Consider the following 17,863-nt stretch of genomic DNA (forward strand, 5'->3'; position numbering starts at 1 on the left):
AGATATATAAAGAGTTGGCTTACACTCGCCACAAGCTACATCAGAGTCACACCAGTACATTACATAATCATCAAGAGTAAGAGCGGGGTCCGACTACGAACAAAAACAAACGACAAAAGAAGAACGACGTCCATCCTTGCTATCCCAGGCTGCCGGCCTGGAACCCATCCTAGATCGATGAAGAAGAAGAAGAAGAGGCAACTCCAAATGAACAATCAACGCGCTCGCGTCAGTAACCTTTACCTGAACCTGCAACTGGTGTTGTAGTAATCTGTGAGCCACAGGGGACTCAGCAATCTCATTTCCAAAGGTATCAAGACTAGCAAAGCTTAATGGGTGAGGTATGGTTAAGTGGTGAGGTTGCAGCAGCGGCTAAGCATGTATATGGTGGCTAACTTACGAGTACCAGAAATAAGAGGGGGAAGATCTACGCATAGCGGACGTGAACTACTGATGATCAAATGAATGATCCTGAACACCTACCTACGTCAGACATGACCCCACCGTGTCCTCGATCGGAGAAGGAACTCACGAAAGAGACAGTCACGGTTACGCACACAGTTGGCCAATTTTAATTAAGTTAACTTCAAGTTATCTAGAACCAGTGTTAAACAAAGCTTCCACGTTGCCACATAACCGCGGGCACGGCTTTCCGAAAGATTTAACCCTGCAGGGGTGCTCCAACTAGTCCATCACAAATTACCACCAGCCGCATAGAAATCCTCAATCACGAAGCTCGCGATCTCGTCGTATTCCCTAGTGGAAAACCTCAACTCTGAGATTACCCAAAGCATCACCGGAACCCCGATGCACAAGATATTTCGTCAAAGGTAAAACTAATCCAGCAAGGCCGCCCGACGTGTCGACGATCCCGATAGGAGTCGCGTACCTCGTTCTCAGGACACGACGGATGGGTCACACTAGGAGTACCAAACCTCGGGTTGCCCCGCGGTGGCCCCGTAGTCTGCCAATTTGGACCAACACTCATGAGGAGCACTGGCCCGGGGGTTGATTAAATTATCCTCGGGGTCCGGAAAGTCCCTATGCAATTTTATTAGGTGTTTAGGCAAATGTAGTACCAAAGTTGGGCCTTGCCAGACCAGTCTTAATCTGAAACGAATTATCAAGGGGGTCCCCATAACAACCCCGATCGTGTTAGGAGCGCTCATTTATGGAACATAACACCGGTAGCCGAAACTAAGGGGGCAAAGGTGGAACAAAACACCAAGCTAGAAATGCCGAGCCTTCCACCTTTTACCAAGTATATAGGTGCATTAAATTAAATAGCATTTAAATGGTGATATAACAAGAAACCCATGTTTTCACATGGAAGCATCTGCACCTACAACTAGCAACGCTAACACAGGGTTAAGCAAGCAGTAACATAGCCAAACAGTGGTTTGCTAGGTTGAACAGGTTGAAGGTGATCATGGCATTGTTGAGAGGCTGATATTTAACAGGTGGTAGGCAACGAGACATAAACGATAGAAGAGATAAACTAGCATGGCAATGATAGTAATGGTATCTGGGGAAATGATCATCTTGCCTGAGATCCCGCTTGGAAGAAGAATGCCTCCGTGAAGCAGACGAACCGACGTAGAGGAACGGGTCCTCACATCCGACACACTGCGGAACTCTATCGAGACGAAGCAAACCGAAACACAAATCAACACCCGATATTCACCACACGATGCATGACACAAATGATGCATGAGAAGCTGAAAATATGCAAGGCACAGCATGACAATTCACGCAATCAAACACTACACATTAAGTGAAGTTCAATATGCAAAGAGTTGCATATTGACGATACTCCACGTCTATTTATTTAGTTCACTCCCGGTTATCTACACGGCAATAATAAATGCGGTTAAACATGGCAAGAGGTGAAGCGCAATTAAACTACCTATCTAGGCATTTTAAATGAGGTCGGAAATGACATATAGCATCTCCGAGACGACCTCACATGTTAATTTACAATTCCGTCCAGATCTGAACTAATGCATTTAATTGGTTGTTAAACAGCAAAACAAATAGGTTCACGTGATTCTACGCGTCATGGCAAGCGATCTACACATAAAGAACATCTCCAACGGAGCTACAGAACAAAAGATACAAGCACCGCAAGATATGATGGCATGAATGCAAAAATGTGTGCAACGGCGGCTACGAGCACTTCAACACATACAAACAGCAAGAGAAAATGGAACTACACGAGATTCTAAGCAAGTTTCATGTAGGACGCGATCTAATCGGAGCTACGGTTCAACATCTACGAGCAAAACAAGAAATCACTACAATCTGCCAAAAACAGCCACCTAGCATATTCTACGCCCCACAACTACGGCTACACAACTCCGATATGCACAAGCAAGGCATGGCACGGAAGAGGGCAAGGCGCTCTACTACGAACAACTAACAACAACCAGCATGGCAGCAAGGAGCAGTAGGACACGAAGACACAAAATGGCATCTCACACACTATTTCAGACTTAGTGAAAATAACCCCTCATGAAAGTGCAGTTTTCGATCTGAAGCTATATTGACAGCAGCAAAACCTATAGCTACAGGACTCCAAATGGCATGAAACTTCACAGCATGCTAGAGAAACACAAGGGGTACAACTAACTCCATTGGACCAACCTCAAAATAGCTACAGATCACAAGATGCAAGCAAGACAAGACAGCACCAAAATATAACAGATTCCAGACTTAGAAATATTTCAGCTCCTCTAAAACAGCACTATTTCTAGCAACTTGAGAGCAAGCAAATCACACCTAAACATGCATTTCTATTGTAACCAAAAATACCAGAGGCTAGACAAAACACCCAAGAACAACTTCCTAGTTGACAACTAACTCAAACGAGGCACGGAATAAAACCTACGAATTAAACAAAAGGGCAACTTAGCAAAATATCTCGCGAACTAACTTCCTCAAAAACTAAAACCAATTGCACAGAAAAATCCATGGGATTTTTCTACCCCGGAAACATATAAAATATGTGGGGTTTGCAACACAAAATAAAGCCACACATTAATGCGGGAAAATAATCTATATACGGGAAAATAAACTAGAGACAAATCCCTACACGTAAAAATACAATTGACCCCTCTAAAATACATGCAAAAATGATCCCTAAAATACGAGCATTTCTATCATGGCATCCGAGTAATTCAAACACGCGTGGAAATAACTACGGGCAACAAACCTATCGGGACAGCACGTAAAACTAGGCATTTGGCGCGTTAAACTAGCCCAAATAATTATGCAAGTTTTATAAACGGGTCCTACTCGAGAAACTACACGAAAAGCATATAAAAATCATCGCGATCCGACATACGGATTAAAAGATACAAGTGTTTGAAAATCTAGTCTTTTTCTGGAATTTTATTAAATTCTGAAAAAAATCCTAATTAGCTACGGGCCGAAACCAAGGGCATAACTTAGCAAAACAGCGCATGGGCGGGGGATAGCCTCACCTCGAGGCCTCTCGGCCTGCTCGGTGGGGAGGAGGAGCTGGGCCGGCGGGCACCTGGGCCGCAGGAGAGGGGAGGCGGCTGCTGGGCCGCGAGGAGGCAGAGACAGACCGAGGCGATCAGGGCCCAGGCGCTGCGCTGGTGGGCCGCCTGGCCAGGCCGGCCCACGGGGCGAGGGGCACGCAGGCGCTCGCTGGAGTCGTCCTCCTCGCGCAGGAGGAGTGGCGGCGGCCGGGAGACGGCGGACCCGGCGACCTCCGGCGAGGCGCAACAGGGGAGGACCGGGACGGAGCGAGGGCGGCTAGATCCGGGGTGACCGGCCGGATCCGACGCGGGAGGCTCCGGGGCGGCCGGCGATGCGAACATGGCGCTACGGCTCGCTGCAGCTGTTGCTCCGCGACGGGATCCAGGGCGCCGGCGACTCGGTGCTGGCGGCAGGCGGAGGTGAGCCGGGGGGGAGCACGCGGCGGCGAATGGGCCTGGAGGCGACGGTTGGCGGCGGCGCGCCGGATCGGGGCAGGAGCTCGGCTCCTCGGGCAAAGCGGCGCTGCTCGGTCAGGCGGCGGCGGCGGATGGGCCTGCCCGGGCCCGATCTGGGCTCGGCGGGCCCACGGCGGCTGGGGGAGAGAGAGGCTGCGGGGAGAGAGAGTGGGTTAGGGTTAGGTTTGCACGGATTTCGAGGTAGAGGAGGGAATGGCTCTCTAATTAAGGCATGGGGTCTATATATAGACAAACGGGGAGGGCTCGGTTAACCGGAATCGCGTTCCGGATCCAACCGCGGGGTCGGATTCGGACGATTCCGAACGCGGGTATGGGTACGTGGCTGTGTAGAGGGGATATCCGGAGACGAGAGGGAGAACGGGAGGCGCGGCATGAATTTTAAAACACCGACAGACGTCCGACGATAGACCGAATACGGTGCCGCTACGGGCGACCGTTCGGGTACCAGACGGTCTCCGATCGCGACGAAATTCGACGGACGGCCTCGCTATAACTAATCACGACCGCACGTCAAATCTCAACCCGATCAGAGAAAGTTTTAAACGCACTTTAAAAACAGGGTTTCGACGGTGTCGCGGTCGCGTGCGTGTGCGGTCGGACTCAGAACGGACAACAACGAGGACCGGCAACTACTAGCGGATGCAAGTTTGAAAACTGGCGGCAACGGAGATGCCGATGCAATGCAGATGATGCGAATGATGCGATGATGATGCGACAAAATAAAACAGACACACGACGAAAACGGAAAGAAGGGGGAATCTTCTGGAACGTCGGCATCGGGTTGTCACAGTAGATGAGTTCTCCGGCAGCGTGACGGTGCACCGGTGATGGTGTTGATCTATTCCTGCAGGGCTTCGCCTAATTACCGTAGAAATCCGATCTAGAGAAAGAACTACAAACTAGAGGAGAGGGTAGCACGTGGCTGAAATTGTGTGTCTCAAAAACCCTCAATACCTCTAGTATATATAGGAGTGAGGAATGGGAGGAGGCAGCCTCAAACCCTCAAGGTTTGGCCGAAATTGGAGGTGGAGGAGTCCTACCCCAATCCTACTAGGAGTAGGATTCCTTCTTTCCACTTGGAAACCATTTCCACATTTTCCACCTTTGGGTTTTTTGCCTCTCAAACCTCATGGGCCTTAGTGGAAGCTTATGTCAGTCCACTAGGGGCTGGTTTGTATCCTCCCACAGCCCATAAGGCCCCTCGGGGCGTGACACCCCTCCCGATGGTCCCCGGTACCCTCCCGACACTCCCGGTACACTACGGATGAGCCAAAACTTTTCTGATGACCAAAACAGGACTTCCTATATATCAATCTTTACCTACGGACCATTCTGGAGCTCCTCGTGACGTCTGGGATCTCATCCGGGACTCCGAACAACTTTCAGTTACCAACACCTATAACTCAACTATACCGAAACGTCATCGAACCTTAAGTCTGCACACCCTGCGGGTTCGAGAACTATGCAGACATGACCGAGACACATCTACGGTCAATAATCAATAATGGGACCTGGATGCCCATATTGGCTCCTACATATTCTACGAAGATCTTTATCGGTTGAACCTCTCACTACTAGAAAAACAGCCATAGTCAATATGGACACTAATGGCGCACTATACATGTGGTGCGCCATTACTAAATAGTAATGACGCACCATGTGTAAGTGCGCCATTAGTAACCAAAACAGTAATGGCGCACCAGGTGAAAAGTGCGTCATTACTAAGTTTGACCAAGGTTTGACCCAGTCATACACATAGTAATGGCGCACTTTTTATTGGTGCGCCATTACTAAGTTAACATAGTAATGGAGCACCTTCAGAAAGTGCGTCATTACTATGTGTATGACTGGGTCAAACTTAGTAATGACGCACTTTGTGAAGGTGCGCCATTAGTATGTCAATTTAGTAATGGCGCACCTATACAACGTGCGCCATTACTAACTTTGACCAAGTCATACACATAGTAATGGCGCACTTTGTATATGTGTGCCATTACTAAATGCACCCCCTAGACCGCCTTTTCAGTTTAAAAAAATAAAAGAAAATGATGAAAATGTCAAAAAAGAAAAGAAAATAAGTTTCCCATGTGATATGTGGTCTAGTTGTTGGGAAAATTTACAAATATGAATTTCGACTTTATTTGCAAAATCTCTCTGGAATTTAGTAAAATGGGCATAACTTTTGCATACGAACTCGGATTAAAAAGTTTTTTGTATGAAAAATCATCTACTCGAAAAGTTCCCCCCGTTGAAGATTTTTAGAATCCCAAAAACCTAACAGAATAAAAGATACGGGGCTTTTATGATCTAGAGGGGAAAATAGAAAAAAAAATCAAACTTAGTAATGGCGCACCATTTCCCAGGTGCGCCACTAGTAACGAAAAAATAAATTGGAAAAAGTTCAAAATGTGATACCTAATATGACCGAGAAGTTTGAAATATTTTTTCAAAATTTCATCACACTCATAACATGAACAAAGTCCTAGACATCAACAAGGTTTAATATGATTGATATGATAGATATATCAACAAGTGTCTGTTAAGGGAGCTGGTGCTGGGGTTGGATAGAACTGAGAAGTTAAGCGTGCTCGGGCTGGAGTATTGTGAGGATGGGTGACCTTCTTTTTTCTAGTAGTGTCTATGTCAAGTATTCATATAATCCTGTATACCATTCCCTTTCTCCTTTGGTATGTTACTTGCCCAAGATTCGATCGTCGGTATCTCCATACCTATTTCAATCTCGTTACCGGCAAGTCTCTTTACTCGTTCCGTAATACAAGATCATGTGACTAAAGAGTTAGTCACATTGCTTGCAAGGCTTGTATGTGATGTTGTATTACCGAGTGGGTCCCGAGATACCTCTCCGTCACACGGAGTGACAAATCTCAGTCTTGATCCATGCTAACTCAATGGACACCTTCAAAGATGCATGTGGAGTACCTTTATAGTCACCCAGTAATGTTGTGACGTTTGATACACACAAGGCATTCCTTCGGTGTCAGTGAGTTACATGATTTCATGGTCATAGGAATGAATACTTGACATGTAGAAAACAATAGCAACAAAATGACACGATCATATGCTATGTTTATAGTTTGGGTCTTGTACATCACATCATTCTCCTAATGATATGATTCCGTCATCAAGTGATAACACTTGTCTATGGCTAGGAAACCTTAACCATCATTGATCAATAGGCTAGTCAACTAGAGACTCGCTAGGGACATAGTTTTGTCTATATATCCACACATGTATTTATGTTTCCATTCAATACAATTATAGCATGGATAATAAATAATTATCTTGAAACAGAAAATATAATAAACTATTTTATTATTGGCTATAGGGCATATTTCCAACATCACTAAGTAAGAAGATCGGCATACCCGGAAGTGTGGAGGAAGCTAAGGCCAGAGCGGCATTGGTTGGCATGCAGACTTTGGCAGATCAGCACAGAGGCCCAATCGTGATTGAGGTGGATTGCCTGGTCCTGGCTAATGATCTTAAGAAGAGATCGCGGACCTTCCCTCCATAGTAAGGAGTGCTGCGAGGCAATGGGGATGTCTTGACACGTTTTGAATCCTTCAACGTTGCCCATGCGGGAAGACACTCCAACAAACTTGCCCATGGACTAGCAATGGAGTCGAGGAATCATGGGGATCAATGGTTCACGGCTAGAGTTTCGGATAGACTGATGCCGAAGATGTTGGAGGAATATAATACCCCCACTTAAGTACTACTATAATTTATACTTGAGTTTCTAAAAAAAGACACACACAACTAGCCAGCTTCAACTGAAAGTTCTCTTAAGAAATCCAGCTAATATTAAAATTTCGACAGGGACAGAAATGAAAAAGCAAGCAAGACCCCAAGATCCTTAAAAAAAAGGCCCAAACCCCTATATAAACCCATGCCACACTCCCCACTCCCTCGCAGTCACCGACACTCTCCTAGCTCAGGCCAAGCTCCTCAGCCATGGCGGCCATCACGGCGGCTTTCCTCCTCCTCCTCGCCGCCACAGTCGCCGCGGCCGCCGACCTCTCCGTCTACCACAACGTCCACCCTCCGTCCGCCTCCCCGCTCGAGTCCATCATCTCGCTCGCCCGCGACGACGACGCGCGCCTCCTCTTCCTCTCCTCCAAGGCCGCCTCCACCGGCGTCACCTCCGCGCCAGTGGCCTCCGGGCAGACCCCGCCCTCCTACGTGGTGCGCGCCGGGCTCGGCTCGCCGGCCCAGCCCGTCCTCCTGGCCCTCGACACCAGCGCCGACGCCACCTGGGCGCACTGCTCCCCGTGCGGCACCTGCCCCACCAACAGCCTCTTCGTCCCGGCCAACTCCTCCTCCTACGCGCCCCTCCCCTGCTCCTCCTCCATGTGCTCCATCCTCCAGGGCCAGCCCTGCCCGGACCGGGACCCCTACGACAGCGCGGCGCCGCTGCCGTCGTGCGCCTTCTCGAAGCCGTTCGCCGACGCCTCCTTCCAGGCGGAGCTGGCCAGCGACTGGCTGCATCTGGGCAAGGACTCCATCCCCAACTACGCGTTCGGGTGCGTGGGCTCGGTGAGCGGGCCGACGTCCAACCTGCCGAAGCAGGGGCTGCTGGGCCTGGGCCGGGGCCCCATGGCCCTGCTGTCCCAGGTCGGCAACATGTACAACGGCGTCTTCTCCTACTGCCTCCCGAGCTACAAGTCGTACTACTTCTCCGGCTCGCTCCGGCTGGGCACCGCCGGCCAGCCCCGGGCGGCGAGGTACACGCCGATGCTCAAGAACCCCCACCGCTCGTCGCTCTACTACGTGAACGTGACGGGGCTGAGCGTGGGGCGGTCCCCGGTGAAGGTGCCGGCGGGATCGTTCGCGTTCGACCCCAGCACGGGCGCCGGCACGGTGGTCGACTCCGGCACGGTCATCACACGGTGGACGGCGCCCGTCTACGCGGCGCTGCGGGAGGAGTTCAGGCGCCACGTCGCGGCGCCGAGCGGGTACACGTCGCTGGGCGCGTTCGACACGTGCTTCAACACGGACGAGGTGGCGGGCCGGGGGCGCGCCGGCCGTGACGATCCACATGGACGGCGGCGTCGACCTGGCGCTGCCCATGGAGAACACGCTGATCCACAGCAGCGCGACGCCGCTGGCGTGCCTGGCCATGGCCGAGGCGCCGCAGAACGTCAACTCCGTCGTCAACGTCGTCGCCAACCTGCAGCAGCAGAACCTCCGGATCGTCTTCGACGTCGCCAACTCGCGCGTCGGCTTCGCCCGGGAGTCCTGCAACTAGTTTCCTTTCCCACGGACGACTTTCCTTCACGTGTTCGCGCAGTTTAGTCGAGACATTAGCATGCATTTGGGTGTACGTACGTACGTACGTATGATTGTTAATCTCCGGCTTAATTTTCAGTGTGTGCAATAAGGAATGTGGCATCAAAGTTTTGTCACGGGTGCGTGCGCGAGTGTCATTAGAACTAGAGAATTACCACGTACTGCACTAGCCGTAACTATTTACAGTACTATTTACTGGGAGTGATGTCTGGTTCATTTAATTAACTTGTTTGTTTCGTTTGGCTGCCGCGCAAGGTGTACGTTCGAGGCTTTGACGCTGCACATACAGACAGGCACTGTTAATGCAAAAGCTGGCACGTTTTGGAGTGTACTGGCAGCCCGTGCTACTGGCTTGTGCTGCCAATCTGCACAATGCCCAGACCAACAGGGCTTAGCATCCGAAGCTCGAAAATAAAAAGGCCTAGCATGCAAGCTCCACGGCATAGCCTCCTTTCGAAATTTGAAGTTTGAACAATCGTGTTGTTGCTCAAGATGATATTGTCGAAATAGGACAGATGGTGGTTTAATAATGTTCTTGCAAGTAACTTCAATGACGCCATCCAAACGGACACTAATTTTGTCTGTTGGGCCGTCCATCCATCTAGCGGACATGAGATGGACACGCGCGGTCGGTGGACGAACCCAACGCACGAGATACAAAAAACGAACAAGTGAGTCTGCCTACATGGAAGACGCAACTTTCCTCTTCTCCCTGTCCGCCTGGCACACGACCTAGCCGTCGTTGATCCGTCGCCGCCGTTCCTCAGGGCGGTCTTCGCGTCCGTGTCCCGCCGGCTCCTCCGCCGCGGCACGTCGACGACACCGGCACCTCCGTGCTCTCCTGCATCCTCATCATCGTCGGACTCATCGCCTTCGTCGTCATTGCCTCCCTCTCCATCAGTGTCTGCCTCCGCGACCGCTCCAACCGCTCGCGCCCGTCTCCCCCACCCTCGCCACTGCCCGGGATGCACGAGACAGATGAGGGGAAGAACGATCTGATCGATTCGCTGCCCCAATTCACCATGGCGTCTGCGCTGGCGGTGCTGCCCAGGAGCTCCCTGGACTGCGTCGTCTGCCTCTTGCCCTTTAGGCCAGAGGCCGAGCTGCGGCTGCTCCCGGTGTGTCGCCACGCGTTCCATGCTGTGTGCATCGACACGTGGCTCCGCACCAACCCGACATGCTTGATTTGCCGCGCCACCGTCGTGTCCCCGCACCCCTCCATCGTCGGCCTCCTCGCCGTCGCCGTCGGAGCGTGCTGCCGCGAGGAGCAGGGATCGCTCGAGGAGGTTCCGCGTCGAGATGGGCAGCGTCAGCAGCCGCGACGGATCGCCGACCACTTCCACCGGCAGCGGCCTTGGGGAGGGGCGGACCGCTGATAGGTGGGACCAGGGCGGACACGAAAGGGGGGAGCGAACGAGAGCGGACGACGGGAGCGCCCCAGTTTTGTCCGTCACGGGCCCATTTGAGGCCCAGTTTTGCGTCCGGTTTGGGTCGGGATGGACAACAAACACACATCATGCGGACATGCACGTCCGTCTGGGTCGCCCGGTAGGGTCAAGTTTTTGTTCAGATGACCCAAACGGACAATATGGATCGTCCCATTGGAGGCGCTCTTATTACGTGCAGTCCGCACATGGAGTTATAAGCATCAAACACGCGTCTACATAAGAAAAAAAATAACCCAATCAAACTCCTCATAACATCTTTATATCTCCAACCTATCTGTGAACCCTTATATCCATCTCAAATATAGGTTGAGGGCTCACATACGTGTTTACTCAGTTCGCCACATAGGACGTCACCCTACCCGGACCACATTTTCCTTTTCTTTATTCATTTTTTCTTTCTCTCTTTTTCTCTTCACCAATCACGTGCAACTGACCGAACATGTGCGGAAGAAAATGAGGAGTGTGGTTATGCGGGCGGATAAATAGGGGACATGTCTAGTCAATGATCGGACGCGTTCAGAGACGTTTATGGGGTCATATTTGCTATGTCCGGTTGTAGACTCTCATAGAACATCTTCAATGCTGATTCACAAATTTCCGCTTCCGTTCTTTCATGTATATGAAGGATTAGTTCGCGAACATGGATGTGGAAGTCGGCCATCCAACTCTATGTACATATATATCAAGCATACCCGACGAAATTCATCGAAATTCGAATACAAAATAGCACAAATCATTCAGACATAGCATGCAAAAAAGTCGAGTATAACAATAGTTCAAATTCAGCGAGAAATGGTTCAAATTCAACTAGCAGGATGTTCAATAAGTTTTTCATGAACGGATAATGGCGTCCCACACATGCTACCCCTTGAGCTTCATCGGACAATGTATGTGTGTAAATGGTGTGCCCTCTAGCTTGTGGTACATCACGGCAACACGTACATGCTACACAAATATTTCAAGCAACATTGAGTGAATGAATGAACCAATTAACAAGTTGGGCAAGAATAAATAGAACTTACAATCTCCTAGACTATTGTGTGTAATGGTCACCTTGCCTCTAGCATTCAATTGCGCCGCAAAACTTGATGACGGTGGTGTCAATGGTGTACCGTCGATATGATAGTGGTTTCACATTACAATCATGAATGATGTACATGTCTTAGGACGCAATGTGCTTTTACGCGTTAAACAAATCATGCACGTGCTGCGAGACGATAAATCTTTTGCTCTTGCCTATGCAATCCGTGGATACGACCAATCATGCATCACACAACAACTCATCCTTCATGGTCGAGTACCCCGTCATCTTTCGTACGCTAAAAAACAACATGGCCTTTCAAAATAAGTTCAGTGACATTTGACCAAACACCTGTCAGGCATGGTGCTCACAATGGACGTCGACAATAAAGGGACAAAGTGTACCTGGTTGCCGAAGAGTCCTCGCTGGATGGATACGTCATAAAAAGCGAGCACGTGCGTCGGTGTTGGTTGCGAACATAATGCATGTGTGGCGGCCGAAGTGCAACAATGGCGATGTCACAGGATGAGGATGCTGATGCAAAGTGTAACGGCCCGAAACCGACGTTTCAGAAGATTCCCCTTTTATTCCATTATCGCGTGTGATTTATTTGGTTTTCGCATTCATCATGGCATCATTCGCATCATAAGCATTGCATCGGCACCCGGTTGTCGTCATTTTTTAAAACTTGCATTTGTTATTAGTTGTCGGTTCTCTCCGTTTTTATCGTTGACCGTTTCGAGACCAACCACACTCGCACGCGCCCGTGACATCGTTAAAATATTGTTTTAAAAAGTGTGTATAAAACTTTCTCGAATTGGATTGAAAGTTGGTGTGCGGTCTTATTATCGTGTAGGTAGGTCGCGTGCCAAATTTCATCGTAATCCGAACTCGTTTGATACCCGAACCGTTAAACTATAGCGATACTAGTAGCCGGTCAAATTGTTGGACGTTTCGGTGTTTAAAACGTTGTCACGGGCTGCAAACCTTCCTCTCATCCCCACCTAGCCCATCTACATAGCCCAATAGTCCACCTAGCCCCTCCCTTTATTTGTGGCCATCGCATCGCGATCGAACGGACGAGGTCCAACCCATCATAGACCAATCCCTATATATAAACGCACCCTATGAACACAGTCTCCCACTCTCTAGGGTTTCCCCTAACAAAAATTGCAGCCGCCTCCTCAAAAACTTCACCTGCTAGCTCCACCTCCTCCCACTCCCGAAATCATAGCCCTAGATCCAATTTTGTCCCTCGGATTCAAAATCTCGCACTCAAATTTCGCCCCTGCACGCGCCCACACATTGTCCGCTCCGGGGAGACGTGTCCGCCGACCCTAGTGCCCTGCTGCCGCCATCCCTCGCTACCTGAGAGCTCACATCCGAGCTCTCTTCGTGCCGTCACCCCGCCTTCTACTTCGACACAGGAACCCATCAGGCCAGGATTTTAATTTTATTTTCATTGAGAGGACCAATGTATGTAACTCTTTCATAGAGAAGGGTTCTAGCAAAGCAGTGTCACTATGAGAGGAAATTGTTTCAGAATCTTGAATGTTAAGAACAATTGTTTTCAAGACTTTCCACATGGAGGTATGCGGGTATTTAGGTCCATTTTCAATCAAAACGTCCATTCAAAACATTGGAGAAACATGGAATAGTGTTGCTGGAGCATTCTCCATGCGTTTTCTAAAAAAGAAAATCCACAACAGCCGTAATTTCAAATGTCGTTTTTATATTTTCATAGATTTTTCATAAAATATTTGTTTTCTTAGTGGAGGAAAATAAATGTATACTGTAATACTTTCTGTTTCAAAATAAGTGTTCAACTTTATACTAGCTCTAATGTAAAGTTATAATAAGTTTGAGACATTTATTTTAGGACGGAGGAAATATTGTTTTTTTAGTCTTATACTACTCCGTCCGGAATTAATTGTTTGAGAAATGAATGTAAATGAATGTATCTAGAACTAAAATACGCCTAGATCCATCCATCTCTCAGACAAGTATTTCCGAACGGAGGTAGTACTATACTGTGGTATTACTTTTTTTTGAAACATTATTGTATTTTTAATTTATTTTTTAGAAACGAGACATTACATGAAATCACTAATTAGCGAGTACACCTTTCAACGATTACTCCCATCCCCACACGGTTGCCACAAATGGCGTATTGCATGCGTGCCACTTGTCGCAACCTGGGAGTTTTCCCTTTTTTCATAGATCTGTTTTTTCAAAACATTTTATCTCCTAAACCGTGCGTTCAAATCTCGAACCATTTTCACCGTTTGCTTTCTCGCGTCAAGATCTTCAAAACTAGATCCCATGTTGATAGATTTTGACGAACTTTTTTTTCCTAAAAAAACCGGAAGAAAAAACCGAACGATAAAACCATGCCTCACACGATAGAAAAAAAACAGAGAACACGGTTTCTTCCCTTTCCGAGAGGCACGGGTTGTGCCTCTCGCGAAGGCAAAATCGTGCCTCTCGCAGAAGCAAAACCGTGTCTCTCGCGAAAAAAAGAGAGAAAAAACGCGTTTTTTTTCCTTTTCGGGAGAGGCACGGGCGTGCCTCTCGCAAAGGTAAAACCGTACCTTTCGCGTAAACAAAACCGTGCCTATCGCCAAAAAAAGGAATTTTTGTCCTTTCGGGAGAGGCACGGGTGTGCCTCTCGCAAAGGCAAAACTGTGCCTTTCGCGGAAGCAAAACCGAGCCTCTCGTAAAAAAACAGAAAACAAGTTTTTTCCTTTCCGAAAGGCACGGGTGTGCTTCTTGCGAAGGTAAAACCGTGTCTTTCGTGAAAGCAAAATCGTGCCTCTTGCAAAAAAATGAAAACGCGTTTTTTTTTCCTTTCCGAGAGGCAAGGTCGTGCCTCTCGCGAAGGCAAAGTCGTGCCTCTTGCTGAAGCAAAACCGTGCCTCTCGCAAAAAACGAGTTTTTTCACGTAAAAAAAAAGAAAACGCGTTTTTTCGCGAATTATTTTTTGTCCAAAAGTTACGAAAGACCGGTGAAAAACCATAACACAAAAAAATCTGAAAAAAAACACTCAAAAAAGACGAAAACGCGTGCGAAAAAATAATAAATAATAAAATCTGAAGGGAACGCTCAGAGCACGACACGTGGCGGCGGCTGGAAACGCGCCAACTGGCGGCGCGCGGGAGCGATCGCTGGAAGGCTCGCGAGGGAGCGCTCGCTAACTAGTTGCTCCCGACATTAGAGGTATAAGAGCATCTCTAGTAGACCCCTCATACCCTTAAATCTAAAACCAGTTTTACGGGTTGAGAATTGACCATTTTTGACACTTTTAAGGGTTGAAAAACAGGGGCAAAGACTAGAACCCTCAAACCCAACCCTTGTAACGGAATATTCCGTTACAAGGGTTGGGTTTGAGGGTTCTAGTCTTTGCCCCAACCCCAACCCTTAAAGTTGTCATTTGGCATTGCAGAATTTTCACTAGAAAAACATAATAAACCTTCAAACAAACACGGAAATAAAGATCATTGATGCATGGTTTAATAGTTTTTACATCACACAATCATCATCTTCCCCCTCTCATCGGCACCATCACCAAAAAGTTGCACTTGGCGCCATTTCCTAGACCACTTCCACGTCCATCAAGCACCTCCATTATCGCCGGTGGTGGAGTCTTCCACACCACTCATCGGAGTGTCACCTCGAAGAGTAGAGGACGCACCACGAAATATCCTCTTCCTCTCTGCGATGTCCTCCTTGTAGTCCTTCCACCATTGCAATTGTTCTTGATCCATGTCCTTCTTGGACATCATCATGTGCTCCTTCTCTTCCACCATGAGTTCTTTCCATACCTTTGCCTCTTTCACCTTGATCATCCTCTCCTCGAAGTCGGCCTTGCGCTTTGCTTCTTCACGTTTTGCTTCAACTTGTGCAAGCTTGACCACTTTCTTCTTCTCGGTGATAAGAATCTTCGTCTCCAATGTCTTCCTTGTCAATTCCTCTCTTGCCTTCATCATTTGCTCCATATTCTCCCTTAGGCTTGATGCCTCTCCTTCCATCTTCACCCTTTGCTTGCGCTTCTTGGTTCCCTCGGGATTGCCCAAGTTCCTCTCCTTCTCCTCATCTTCACTATCATCAATCCTAAGCATTGCCGACTTCTTGGGTGCGGTCTCTTGATCCCTCAACTTCCACTTGTCGAAGGTTTGAAGAATTGCCCAAGAATGCTTAAATGGGAATGGCTTGCCTTTGGAAGCGGCCATCTCCTTGTACCTCATGCCGACAATTGTCTCCTATCAACCACACATAATCACATAAGAACACACATAGTACACACACATAATCAAAATAGTGAAGAGATATATACTCACATAGTCACTCTCCACGGTTCCACTAGGTGGTGCATCCCTCACTTGGTCCATGGTCGCACTCCAACGAGCACAAGCGGGCTTCATCAAATCCCACCGGCCTTGAAGCGACCGGTAACTGCGAGAGATGAACCCACTATTCTTCGGCTTGATCCTACAATAGTTGTCCTCGATCCTGTGCCAATACCTTTTACCGGTTTGATCGGTGCCGGTGGTTGTATCCATCCCCACAGATACCCAAGCACGAACCAAGAGGATATCTTCCGCTTCGGTGTAGTTTGTCGACCGCGCGTGTGGGCGGGAAGCGGCGGTGAATGCCTCCTCCCCTATCTCGGCCACATCCTCCTCGTCATCCCCTTCATCCTCCTCATCTTCCTCAACCTCCTCACCAAAGGGTTCTAGAGGCGAAGCCCCGAGGTCCACCTCCGCGTCTTGAAGGAGGTCCATGAACGAGGATGGGGTTGTCATTTCCTCAAACACCTCGTGCGTGGCGGGAGGAGGTTCGGCGACGGCGGCGGTCGGGGCCGCGGGCTTCTTCCGCGCCGCGACCTTCTTCCGCTTCGGGGACGCGTCGGCGGCCTTGGAGGAAGCCCCTCGCGGCCCACGTGAGGACACCTTCGGTCGGCTCTTCTTGACGGTGGCCGGGGCGGGGACGCTGGCCGGGGCGGCTGGCGGGGGCGCGCGGCGGCCGGGGCCTCCATGGCGGCGAGGACGCGGGAGGAGCTGGGGAGGCGGGGCAGTTTTTCCCTCCCACGCGATGTGTGAAGTGGAGTGCGGGTTGGGGGGAGTTTTCCCTCCCAACCCTCACTTCTACAGGCTCGAAAGGGGTTTGAGGGTTGGACCTCTATTTTTTTACGGGTTTAAGGGTTTAAGGGTTCTAGTCTACGCCATTTTTCCGATGAAAACTGTAGAAAATACCCGCACGCATCGCCTCCTCCCGTCGACCCTGGGGCACCCTGGCCTGTGCCTAGGCCGCTGCCACACCACTCGCCGCCGCGGCCGACCTCAACCGCCACCGTTGCCGATCTCAACCCACCCGCCTCCGCGGCCGTACCTCTCCCCGCTCACTGCCCTCGTTGCGGCGCTCGAGCGCATCGCGTCGACCCTGGTCCACCCTGGCCTGTGCCCAGGCCGCTGCCACACCACTCGCCGCCACGGCCGACCTCAACCACCACTGCTGTCGATCTCAACCCACCCGCCTCCGCGGCCGTACCTCTGCCCGCTTGCTGCCCCCGTTTTGGTGCTCGAGCACAGCTTTTGAATCAAATCAACGCGACAGCTACAGTGACTGGGATGATGCGTCTGCTCGATGCAGAACGGCGGCAGTGCGCGGATAAGGCGCGGCGGAGCGAAGTACTTGCAGGTGGAGGCGGGCCTCCATGGCTCACACAGGGAACTCCGAGGTTATGGTGCGGCAACGACGACTCCGTATGGCCAGATAGAGGCGCCTAACCCTTGCTCCCCTCATCGTATTCCCTCCTCCGGCAGGAACCCATCATCTGTTGAGATCCCCTCCCCATGCCTCCAACCGTGTGCCAAGCACCGACAAGAAATTTTGTTTTGTGGGGATTTGTTTGCTGATGAATGAATGTATTGAATGTAAGATTGCATTGTTGTAGAGACAGAGAATGAAACACCACCTTGAGTTTGTCATCTGATCCCACATTCTCTACCCCATGAGTGAAATAAGATAACAATCCATTGATCAATTCACGTAGCCTCTTTGTTTTGCTTTGCTTGTTCCGTTCAATTTCTCATCATGGTGGAATT

The 17,863-nt window shown here is 49.7% G+C and overlaps 1 protein-coding gene and 1 pseudogene across 1 annotated transcript; both read left to right on the forward strand.

The window, feature by feature from the left end:
- The first annotated feature begins 7,885 nt into the window (after positions 1-7,885).
- On the forward strand, positions 7,886-9,530 carry LOC123449655 (aspartyl protease 25-like). The gene is given in 2 exon segments (XM_045126945.1): positions 7,886-9,008; positions 9,010-9,530. Coding segments are annotated over 2 exon segments (1,293 nt in total). The 5' UTR covers positions 7,886-7,955; the 3' UTR covers positions 9,250-9,530.
- Positions 9,531-9,900: 370 nt separating this feature from the next.
- On the forward strand, positions 9,901-10,958 carry LOC123450789 (annotated as a pseudogene).
- The last annotated feature ends 6,905 nt before the right edge of the window (positions 10,959-17,863 follow it).

Source organism: Hordeum vulgare, chromosome 4H (assembly GCF_904849725.1).
Source record: "Hordeum vulgare subsp. vulgare chromosome 4H, MorexV3_pseudomolecules_assembly, whole genome shotgun sequence".
Classification (NCBI taxonomy): Eukaryota; Viridiplantae; Streptophyta; class Magnoliopsida; order Poales; family Poaceae; genus Hordeum; species Hordeum vulgare.